At 43.0% G+C, this 12,476-nt stretch overlaps 1 protein-coding gene across 1 annotated transcript in view; it reads right to left on the bottom strand.

Moving 5' to 3' along the window:
• Positions 1-2,180: 2,180 nt before the first annotated feature.
• LOC106603686 (HIC ZBTB transcriptional repressor 2) overlaps positions 2,181-12,476 on the bottom strand; it is a 105,326-nt gene continuing 95,030 nt past the window's right edge. The window contains exon 2 of the mRNA XM_045708259.2: positions 2,181-10,312. Within this exon, the coding sequence (XP_045564215.1) occupies positions 8,536-10,272 (1,737 nt within the window). The 5' untranslated portion in view covers positions 10,273-10,312 and the 3' untranslated portion in view covers positions 2,181-8,535. The remainder of the gene's footprint in view (positions 10,313-12,476) is intronic.

Genomic DNA, 12,476 nt, shown 5'->3' with positions numbered 1-12,476 from the left:
GAAGGTGTCAGAGCCCAGGATTGGATTATTTTTCCTTTCTTTGGAGCCTCCCAGTTGCCTCATTGAGACTCAAAAAGGCTTGTGACTTGGAATACTTGGTGTTTCCATGCCAAGCAGTCTGTTGAGTTTTTATACGGGCTATACAAAGGTGTTTCAGTGTATATGGTCGGCATATTGGATTCCAGAAATCTGAAAAAAATGTCTAATTTAAAACCTGTACATATACAGGTGAATAAACCACCATTTAATGGTAATGTGGCAGCCATATTAGATGCCATATTGGATTTGGAGTCAAACCTGAGGGAGGGCCGAACATAATTGCAAGGGGGGCTAAACATATCAAATCCACTGGAGATTACAATAGCCACAACATCATCAACAACAAAACATTTGTAACTGTATGCAGGACCAATGAGAGCTTATTTGACTTGGGAAGTTGTCTATTGAACAGCTACCAAAAAGTGAAGTTTACATAACAGTGAACTTTAACACTTTTTCTCAAAGCAACTGTTTTGATTATGCAAAGGTTGTTGATTCTGCTCTTCACAGGTCCTCACTATCAGCCCTAGCTATGGAAACACAATTTCCCTAGTATAACACAAGGGTGTATACACTAGTGTAGCAATGGTGTTATAGTCAAAAAGCAGCATAAGTGTAGTGTTGAACAGCCATCCATCTCCTTATCCACCCAGGGCAGCCATCTCTCTCACATTCCCCAGTCTGGCAGCTCCTCTGTAGGCCTTCCCAGACGAGCACAGGCAAGCCCTGACCCACCTGGGCAGGGCATGGAAATTCCACTAATTCCCACAGCTTCCTCCTAATGGGAACACTGGTGAGACACGTTGAAGATTAGGTTGCCCTGTTTCCCCCAAACACTGATACTGAGTCAGTTATTTTTAGATGCCTCTATTGGTCATGTTCAGAATTGGAGGTAGGGCATACTGATCCTAGACCTGCACTTCAGCCAAACTCAATGAAAAACATTTAGAGTTTGGTGCTTTTCGCGGTTTTCAGAAATCGTCTTGAAAATTGGGAACATGACTCAAAATGAAAAGCCTGGGATCCAAACGTGCGCACACTTGCCATGCAGAGGATAATTTGTGTATAAGCCTTGAGTGCCCGACCACCCCCTCCCCACACCCATTCCACTTCACACACATTGTGTTAGCTTGGTGCTGGTGCTGGGGGGGGGGGGGGGGGCAAAATAGAGGGCTGGAGGCTGGGAGGACAGTGCAGGGGTATTGACAGAGTCATTGTTCCTCCCTGACCCCATTCAGGGTTATTTAGCATATGACACCTCCAGGGGCACCACATTACAAATGGCACATATACAACAGCCGTAAAAGTGCCAGCTCCCTCCTCTCCTCTTTTATTAAAAGAGGGAAGAAAAAAAATAAAGAGGATGAAGGAGAGATGAAAAAAGAAAGAGCTGAAAAAATTAAGGTAGGAGAACAAGGGGGAGGAAGAAGGGAAAGTGGGATAGAGAGAGTGAAACAAAAGACGTGAGAGCCAAAGCCAGAAAGGAAGACATGAAAGTCTGGAAGGGACAGAAAGAGTAGAAGAGAAGAGAGTATTTGACTTCAGTGAATGGCCTGAGATACATACGCGTACACATATATACACATTATTTTTCACCATGCAGGCAGTCAAGAGCATGTGCCACACCTTTTCCATCAACCTACCACTGGCTTTATCTGATAGACCAGCCAATAGCCCTCAGCTATGACAGCCACACCCTGCCTGGGAAGTATAATGTGTGTGTGTGTACGGAGATAGGCCAGGTATACATACTGCAGCAGCTTCCATTGCAAACTAGGTCTTTATGTGCCACTTATTCTTAACTGACATGGAGACGTCATAACTGTCATAGATGTAGGTCATTTCAACATTCTCTCCATGTCAGATAGACAAAAGCAATAATGGGGCTTTCAGAAATGGCTCCTAGTGAACACACACATACACACAGGTTCTTCCACTGCACACAAACCTCAAACCCTGAGGCAACGATCATTTTCAAGGTAAACAGAAAGATTTACATATACTGTATAGGACATATCCATCACTTGTTTAGTCCATACTTCACAGATATGTGCGTGCATACACGTGCACAAAAATACATACACACACATACACACAAGCCCACAGACAACAACAGTTAAAGACAGACGACAACAACAGGGTTGGCTTTTCGATCAAGCTTTTAATGAAAAGATCATAAAATAACAGTTTATTTTTCACACCACTGTATATTAAGACTGCAAGGTTGTGAGTGCTGAGGTCAGCTGTATTACACTTTTATGACACTGAGTTAGCGAGCCCCATCGCCGTAGCGACAGCTCTGACCTGAATACGAGCTCTCAGAGGAGTGGAGAGAAGGGCTCAGCCTGGGTGCTGCCGCTAGCAAGAGGAGGTCATGGCATTAGGCCGTGTGTGTGTGTGTGTGTGTAAACAAGTGTAGAAGAGTGTGTGTATGTGTGTGTATAAGGGGGGAGGGAATGTTAGCCCTCAATTATTCATAGTCAAAGACCCTACATGTCCATTCCAGAACCTGTGAGCCCCTCGATCCTGATACATTATTGAACAGCGGCTATTCATGGATCCGAGAGAAGCTTGATATACCTGCTTCACGGACAACTTCTTTAATCAAGTTTTCAAGTACTAGTTTAGCAGCTAATAATGTCTTTCCATCAACATGGAGTCATTTGACAAGACTAACAAACACTATTTCAAAAATAAGTGATATTTTGGTTACAACTGGACGGTAAAAAAAAAAAAAACGAGTAAAAAATACATTTGCATCTGCAGAAATGCTGAGATGTAAATGGCAAGTAAACACAGAGTTGAGGTAATACTTTTTTTGTCCCTGGAGGTAAATACTGATGTCGAATATGTGGAACACACTGGAGTCACAGATATATGGGGAGAAATCACGATCACTAGCTTCGTTAGCCGCAGAGTCATGGAAGCTAAGGATGGGGTCAAAGGGTGGTTGGTGTAGGGTGAGCTACATTGTGGGTATAGCGAGTGGTAGTAAAGCTTAGCGGTTAAAGATACACCTTGGCTTTAGAACACACTGTGGTGTGCCAGACGCCATTTCAAAACTAGCTTTGGTTGAGTTTGATTAAGTAAATTGGAGCTACTCCGTAGACACAGCACAGACCAGACCTGGTGAATAGACAGGGGACAACAACAACAGGGAGAAAAAAGGTGAAACTAGACAATCGCATGGGTGTAACTACAGTAATACAAAGAGAGGTAACTCGGACAAGCTTTGAGTAGGGAAAACATCATGGTTTGAATTCCCAGAACTTTGTATAATGTTTCTTAAAGCTTTGTAACACTGCATAATGATATAATATTTTTGAAACGCACAGAAACACTACAATGATGAGGTAAGAGAAAGAGTAAACTGCAATTAATGTGAACCGATATGAGCGCGCCTGGACCTTCCGAGGGGCTTTAAAAAAGCAGCCCTAATACCCCCTCACTCTACAGAATTGTCAGAGACACAAACAAATAAAAAAGTCCAAGAGAAATGATAAGTGGCGAGTGGTTTAAGACAAAAAAAATGTACATCATAGAGATGACTCTATCGTTTGGAGAAAGAAAGGGGTGAGGTTGATGAGGAGGAATAGATTTTCTAAATGGCAGTGGCTTGGCAACACCCAGGCAGAGGATGTTTGTGAAGAGATACAATATATGGCCCACAGATGAGCCATGATGCCCGACAGACATCGACAGAGGTACACAGAGGGTTAAAGTTAATCGTTTAAACCCCTATGTCCAGCCAAACAGTGAGTAACTCCTCTTGACACCCAAAACATGTTGTTTGTTTTAGCTGAGAGAGAAGATACAAAAATGCCAGAGAACGTCGTTGTCATTTTGACATAAAAATGTATCTGTTCACCCCAAAAAAGTCTACAACTTCACAGATTGTGGTTGATGGCTATGTTTTGTCTCATTTTTGTTTCTCCGCTTGAAATCCTCAAAATAAAATACAACCAAAAAGGGTCCTGCCTGAACCTCAGTCTCACACACTGAGAAAAGTCTTAGTGGAGGCAAATGCAGGACCAGAGAAATAAATACATTCATCACTGACAACAATAGACATTTGATTAAAAAAAGAACACTGTCAATAAGTGTTTGCACCAACTTTGTATGAGGCAAGGCCAGCCATAAGATTGTGTTGCTTTTACAAATAGGCAGAACACAGGCAGCTAAGAAATCATCATCATCCTTTCCAAACATCAAATAAGCAGAAGCATCAAGAACATTCACAGTTAAAGGAAAGATTCACTCATTTGGAATGTTATATCATATTTGTGCATCTCTGAGAAATGTTCTATGTATTTACAGGGTCATTTAATGTGTATCGGACCTATTCGCCGTTCAAGTTTTGCATCATATGATGAAAAACGATTCATACCGGCAGTATTTCTACCTGCTTGAACAGTGAATAGCTCAGATACACATTAAACATGAAATGACCTCGGGAATCGATAGAATATCGGTCAGAGGTACACAAATACAATATAACATTGAAAATTGATTCATCTTTCCTAGCAAATAGACCTGCTCACATGCAATTAACAAATCCCAGTCACTATAGTTTTCAATCATGTTTTTAAAGTCCCTAGGTACAGTAAAGCTGCATTTACACAGGTACCCCAATTCTAATAATTTTCCCACTAATTTGTCTTTTGACCAATCAGATCAGCTCTTTTGCCAATAATTGGGCCAAAAAAACTGAATTGGGCTCCCTGTGTAAACGCAGCCTAAGAGAGTTCTAACGTCATCCCAGCCCTTCGCGCAACAGCAACACCCCCCCCCCCTAACCCCTGTCCCATCCATCCCATCCCCCCAGTCCCATCTTCTGAAGATGGTTCATAGGGCAGGGGGACAAGGTCACCCCAAAGCCAGATGGCAGAGGGGGGCGATGCACCCCTAAAACTGCAACCCCCTCCCCAATTTAAATATGAAGTAGTCTGCCGCAGGGTTGACGCTGATGCTGAAGCTTTTGTTTTGGCAGCAAAACCTCTGTGGAAAAAGCAAAAAACACATACAACCACACCTCTGACTGGCCGAGCCTCAACTGAGGTCTGTAAAACTGTAAAAGTTTATGTAAACAATGAGATAAATACATATGTATCATTTTTTTTTGCCACACACTGTTCCATAATCATTCAAATGTGCTTTGGTTTAAAAAATAGTTCGTGGATTTGGGTATGAGCTTTTTTTTAGGTCTTAGTTCTTTGTACAACTTTGCGACTATTTCGAAAGATATTATGATCCTAACTAAAAAGTCGACTTTTGTATTGAGCTGCCCTGCCTTTTGTTAAGGCTCTTTGTGTTAGTTGAAAAAGTACCCCCCATTTTTTAAAATCTTTTAAATATGAAACTAGTGTTTTGGTTTTCCCATGAGTAAAATACAGAGAAATTGATACAATACTATGTCTTACAAATGTAGCTGAGAGTCCTACATTCATAGATGCAGAACAATCCCTGAAGTATTTGAGTAGTAGTAGTAATAGTAGTAGTAGTATCGCAGTTTAAGTTAATATTTTTTTGTTTTCGCCAAACTAATAAACGCTAGTTCGGCTGCAGCTGCAAAGAATTTGCAGAGATGGCTAGAGATCTTGCTGTACAAAAAGACCTTTTGAGCATCACAAACATTATGCTGTACTGCTTAAGTGCTGACAAGAACAATAGCGTCTGAAGGCAATGCATCGTGGACTCCATAATAAGTAAGAAGAGGTCACAGGAAAAAATTCATTACATGATGGATTTCAGGTCGGAGGGTGGGTGGTGGTGGTGGTGGTGGGGGTTAAAAATACACACGTACCATGCATTCACTCAGCAGTAACTGCTTTTACCTCGGCGTGAACAGCAAAACATTTTTTTTAAAGTAACATCTCAGAGTCCAAGACGCAGTTACCTTGAAACGATAACGATGCTTGTATGACTGCAGCAGCCTCCCTGTATGATGACAAAACATTTCACAGACCAACCATGAGGATGAAGGAGGAATAGAAATAAAAAAGATAGGTAAAACCAAAATAATAGAGGAATGCCTATACCAAAAACTTGCACTGAAGGTTTCTCTTCCCCATAATTTACCATAAGAGTCGGGACACACCGGACAAGCTAAGACAGACAGCTTGGGTTTCAGTGGAGAATGATTACAGTAGAGGGACATGCATCCCTCTTGTAGAGTGTTTATAATTTGTAGTACTATGCTAATAAATAAATATTCAATAAGAATGGCCCATATGGGAGGCAACTGGGAGTACAAAAAAAAGTACTAAAATGTATGCACTCACTACTGTAATTCGCTCTGGATAAGAGCACTGCTAAATGACTAAAATTTACATTTTCATAACCATGCGGTATGAGTGAATACAATTGAGAGAAGAATTGAGCTGTCCAGTGCATCCTTGCCTCTCCCTTCCAATACAAGCTTTCACAAGTCTGGCTCAATAAACTAACAAGCAAACTTAGAACTTCACATAAAAAATGTCATTATTATAATTTCTATCATTTTTTCTTCTTTTTTTGGTCTGAACAGAACACATAAAATGTAATCAAGTCCTGCTTTTAGGTCAGGGAATATAAAGTGATGAGAAGGACCCTTGTTACAAATAAAAATAAAGTTCAGGGAACATTGTAAACTCTACAGTTACTTTACATGTAAAGTTTATGTTAACACCAGCCCACCAATCAGCACAAGCTTTCCTTGCAAACCACACAGAAACTCAAGAGTCTCAAGAGTCATTGGTCAATAGTCCAACACAACTGTGGGTTTCAATTGTCTGGACCTAGAATACAATTCTTAAATTGTTTTTTCATACAGTAAAAAGACAAATCAAAAGTGAAATAGTTAAGTATGCTATATATCTTAAGTACATCTTTTTTTTAAACTTTGGTTATGAACTTGTCTAGCAAAATGTGTTAGTCAGCTCCGTTCGCCTTAACATTCATTAGATCTTTGGAACACTGTGCATCTAAATTCACTAACCACTATTTGCAAGAAAATACAGTACATTGTGAGGTGGGGGCCTGTTCATTGAGAAGAGCACCCGGAAAGCTATCTTTATGACAAGAAGTAAAAAAAAAAAAAGACAGTTAAAATAATGTTAACATGTAAAAATCTAAAATGCATGAAAAACCTGTGTTGAGAGATGGGCAGCTTAAAGCAGGTTAAAGCATTAGGGGAAAAGTTACTATCTACACACTTTATACAATTAATTACATTTAGTAACTTTCAACTAATCAATGTAGAGTTCGTAAGAGTAATCAGAGGTAGCGAGTTCACAAGCCTATCAAAATAAGCTTTTCTTTTTTGTAAGGGGAGGAGAGCTATACTGACAAAACATAAACGTACCCACCAAACGAGAAGTTCAGCCTACACCGACCCCCCTCCCTCCCGTCTCTTCCCTGTTCAACTAACTTCCCCACCCTCACCCCATATCCCCCTTCCCCAAGAAGAAACATCCGAAGACCTTCCAGTTTAAACATTCACAGAAACATTACAAGTTCTTTGAGTAAAACAAGTACCTCCATTTAGTTTTTTTGTATCCCAGGATGAGCTTTCGTGGGCAAAATGACTAACCCCACCTCCCCTCTTTCTCTTTCTCAGAGACCAGCTGTAGAGTGGAGACCATAAGGTGAGTGTGTATCTGGAGTAAATTAAATTGAGCCCCTCATCTGGAAACTCAGACATCAAACTTTTAGGTAAAGCATGGATATGACCAACAACATCCCTCCACCCTAATGCAGACATCCCCATTATCTCCAGTTCACTCACATTAGCATTGGACATATACAGTAGCTGCTGTTTGGTTACAACAAAAACACATTCTTTGAAATTATTGCCTGTAGTGTACATCATTGACAGAGTAAATAATATTAGACCTGTCTAAATTAAAAGGAGGAATGGCGTAGTTGTTTGACCAATGAGGTTGGAGTATAGAGGAAACCCTGAATACCCCCAGAAGGGATCAGTTTGAAAAAGTCAAAGGCCTAAATACTACCAAGTAAAGGTGTTGAGGGTGTATTAGGACTGAGAGGCATGAGGTGGGCCTGAGGTTACAGCAGTACCCCATTCACATTTACAAGATATAAGAGAGACAACCACCGGTCCATGCCCTCACACCCACCATAGGTGACTCCAGAGAGAGGGGCGGAAGGGGAGGTACACTGCCCGTCTAGACTTCTAGAGGTGGTGGACAAGCTGGGGTTGTTTTCCATGACCATCCTGCCACATGCTGACTCTGGACAACCACTACACACATTAAGCCAGGTGGTTGTGTATAGAAATCTATGTTTACGTGTGTGTGTGTGTGTGTGTGTGTGTGTGTGTGTGTGTGTGTGTGTGTGTGTGTGTGTGTGGGTGTGTGTGTGTGTGTGTGTGTGTGTGTGTGTGTGTGTGTGTGTGTGTGAGAGAGAGAGTGTGTACCTGTGTTTCTGCATGAGTGTGCATTTGTTTGGTTGTGAGGTGGGGAAAAAATGAAAAAGCATTCTTTGGCTTGATGTGTTTTAGGAGGGTGAGGTGTGCATTCTCAGGTGGCTGATGAGGTTGCGTTGCTGGGTGAACTTTCCACCGCACAGCTGGCATTCGTACGGCTTCTCTCCCGAGTGGACACGCATGTGCTCCGTCAGCCGGTACTGGCGTGTGAAGCGCATACCACACTCATCGCATGCAAACGGTTTCAGGCCCAGGTGGCTCCGCATGTGGCGCGTCATAGTGCCTCTCTGGGTGAACATCTTCCCACAGATGTTACATGGGAAGGGTCGGGTCAGCCAGTGGCTCTTCTCGTGCTGTCTCAGGGTCGCCGGGTCTTTGTAGCTCTTACTGCATACGGTGCATTTGAAGGGCCGTGGCTCGGAGATGCCGAATGTGGTGGGAGCCACGGGGGCCGAGAGGTCCTCAGCCTCTTCCTCTTTCACAAAGGCCCCTACCTCCTCTTTGATGTAGAGCTCGTCCTCTGTGTGCGTCTCCACATGGGCATTGAGCTGCTCCGAGCTGGGAAAGCCCTTCCCACAGGGGATGCACACATACAAGTTGTCCCCAAATGCTGGCTCAAACCCTTCCTGCCGGTACACATAGTTGGCGCTGTGGTGCCCTCCTCCTCCACTCTCTCCATCACTATGCCCGCTCTGGTCACTGTGCTCCTGCCCATTCTGCCCTACTTCCTCCTCCTCTTTACACTGGAAGGACTGGTCTGAGGGAAAGCTGCACCTGCTGTCCCCGCCTACGCCACTGGATGAGCAGCCCTCTTTAGGTCCCATGATCACACCATTGACCAGGGGCGGGTCATGATCCTCAGCCTTCAGGCCAGAGGCCTCTCTCTTGGGCCACTCCTTCTTGCGGGCTACCTGGCGGGAGCTCTTGCGGGGCGGGGGAGCGTCTGGATGGGCCTGACTGTCTTCAGGGGCTTTGGGGGTGGGTATGAGCTCCATGGGCTCTGGGCCGGTGGTGTCCAGACTGGGCAGAGTGGTGGTGGAATCATCCAGTGAGGCACTGTTGGTTGTGGATACTGAGGCAGATTGAGGGGAGCCCTGGGAGTTGCTGTGAGGGCTGAGTGCGTCTGTTGTGGTGCCTGCCGATGGAGGGCTCTTCTTGGACAGGTCCAGCCCGAGATCTGTCTCCCTGCCGCTCAAACCATTACTGAGGTTTCCATTACTACCACTCCCGCAGGTCCCATTCTTCCCAGCGGTGCTCCCGATGAACATCTCATCATCCGAGAGCTTGTCCCGGAGGCCGTCATCGGGCTGGTCTGCGTCGGAGGGGGCGAGGATGTAGTGGTTGTGGGAGGCGGTGAGGGTGGAGGATGAGAGGCGCTCGTTGTTGTGGCGCAGTCGGCTGAGGGGACCCGAGGTAGAGAGTTTACCCGGCAGAGGCTTGCCACCGCTTCGCTTGAGCTTCTTCCTGCACAGCGCGGCGAGGTCATGGAGCTGGAGGTAGCTGGCTGCGGTCAAGAGGGCACTGTAGTTCTGCTCACTACTCTGGTCCAATGAGGACAGAAGCTTCCCCGTGTAGATGAAGTCCAGGACTTGTCGGAAAACAGAGGGATTCACCATCTCTGTGTCCAGGTTGATGAGGTTGTCGTGGAGAACCAGGGACTTGAAGTAGATACTGCTGGCTGCTAGGATGTTCTTGTGGGCTCGGAACAGAGCGTTCTCCACCACGATGATGACGTCACACAGGAAGCCCTTAGCCCTCTGCTGGTTGAGTTGCAGTAGTATTTGTTTGGCATGATTTGGCAGTTCCATTTCCACCTTCCTTTTCTCTCTCTTCCTACACAAGCAACACCTGAAGTAGAGAGAGAGAGAGAGAGAGAGAGAGAGAGAGAGAGAGAGGCGTGTTAGTGTTATCAAAAATAGGCCTAAGACCAGGGAGGTTTTCCAATGCCAAAGAAACAGAACAAAAAAAGCACACATGGAATATCCCTTTGAGCATGGTAAAGTTATCAATTACACTTTGGATGGTGTATAAATAGACCCAGTCGCTACAAAGATACAGGCGTCCTTCATAACTCAGTTGCCGGAGAGGAATGGTCCCTTTAAAATAGTTACAGAGTTTAATGGCGGTAATAGGAGAAAACTGAGGATGGATCAACAACATTGTAGTTACTCAACAATAATAGCCTAAATGACAGAGAGAAAAGAAGGAAGCCTGTACAGAATAAAACAATTCCAAAACGCATCCTGTTTGCAACAAGGCACATACTGAAAAAAATGTGGCAAAGGAATTAACTTTTTATCCTGAATACAAAGTGTTATGTTTAGGGCAAATCTAATACAACACATTACTGAGTACCACTCTCCATATTTTCATAGTGGTGACTGCATCTTGTTATGGGTGTTGCTTGTAATCTTTAAGGACTGGGGAGTTTTTCATGATAAACAATAAAAGGAATGAAGCTAAGCACAGGCAAAATCCTAGAGGAAAACCTGGTTGAGTTTGCTTTCCACCAGACACTGGGAGATTAATTCACCTTTCAGCAGGACAATAACCTTAAAGACAAGGCCAAATCTACACTGGAGTTACTTACCAAGAATACAGTGAATGTCCCTGAGTAGCCAAGTTACAGTTTTGACTTAAATCTACTTGAAAACGGCAAGACATGAAAATGATTGTCAAGCAATGATCAACAACCAATTTGACAGAGCTGGAAGAATGTTTTAAAGAATATCGGGTAAATGTTGCACAATCCAGGCGTGGAAATCTCTTAGAGACTTAACCAGAAAAGGCTAAAGGTGCTTCTACGCATGTTCTGATTTAACCCTTTGACGCGTACAAGAACATGGGTGTGATCATTCTACAGTGGTCCCTGCAGCGTCTACTCAAACGGCTGTGATTAGATTACTTTATTACACCAATAGAAAATACACTTAGCAACAGAATTTGGGGAATGAACAGAGTACATCTTCTGGACCCAAAATGTATTAAATACGTAAATGAAAAAATAAAACCTTTACCATTACAAATGTAGACAGAGGACAGAAAAAAAAGCCGACACCTGATATAATTTCGGATGCCATTAAGGCGTACATTATAAAAACATATTACATTATAAAATCCATGTACACTAACAACAAAATGGCAGTGCAGAATGCCTCGTGAAAAAGGGTAGACATTTATGTCCCCAAAACATGTCCAAATAATAGCACATTTACGCTGATCTGCTCACTCGTGGGCAACAACATTCAAACTGGATAATAACTCAAAACAACTTGTAAGGCTAGAGATTTTTATAGATGACCACTACCAATGCAGTAAAAAAAAATATGGCAGAGAATAAACACAGAAAGAATGAAGAACCGAACTCTAAAAGAAAACGAAGACTTTTCGATTGACACGGATTACCTATTTTCTCCACCCTGTACAGTAAGCGTGGAAACCGAACTGCTAAAATCTATAAATTATAATTTAGGCATGCTTGAGTTAGACCTTAAAGATAAGATGAAGGTAAGCCTTGAAATGAGTGATGAGAAAGCCGCGACACAGGAAAAATAAACAATAAAGCTGAAGGGTACAGTCAATGTAATCGACACTGACGTTAATGAACTTAACTTCTATGGGCTACGTGGGACGCTAGCTGCGGGACACAGCCAGTGAAATATCAGGGCGGCAAATTCAAAACAACAAAATGTCATAATTCAAATTTCTCAAACATACAACTATTTTACACCATTTTAAAGATACACCTGTCCTTAATCCAACCACATTGTCCGATTTCAAAAAGGCTTTACGGCGAAAGCATAAAGTTAGATTATGTTAGGACAGTGCCAACACAAGAAAAACCACACAGCCATTTTCCAAGCAGGAGAAGGTTCACAAAAACCAGAAATACAGCTAAAATAGAGCACCAACCTTTGACGATCTTCATCAGATGACACTCCTAGGACTCAATGTTACACAATACATGTATGTTTTGTTCGATAAAGTTCATATTTATATCCAAAAACCCCAT

Source organism: Salmo salar, chromosome 26, assembly GCF_965601325.2.
Source record: "Salmo salar chromosome 26, fSalSal1, whole genome shotgun sequence".
Taxonomy (NCBI): domain Eukaryota; kingdom Metazoa; phylum Chordata; class Actinopteri; order Salmoniformes; family Salmonidae; genus Salmo; species Salmo salar.
This window is presented reverse-complemented; position numbering and strand designations above follow the sequence as displayed.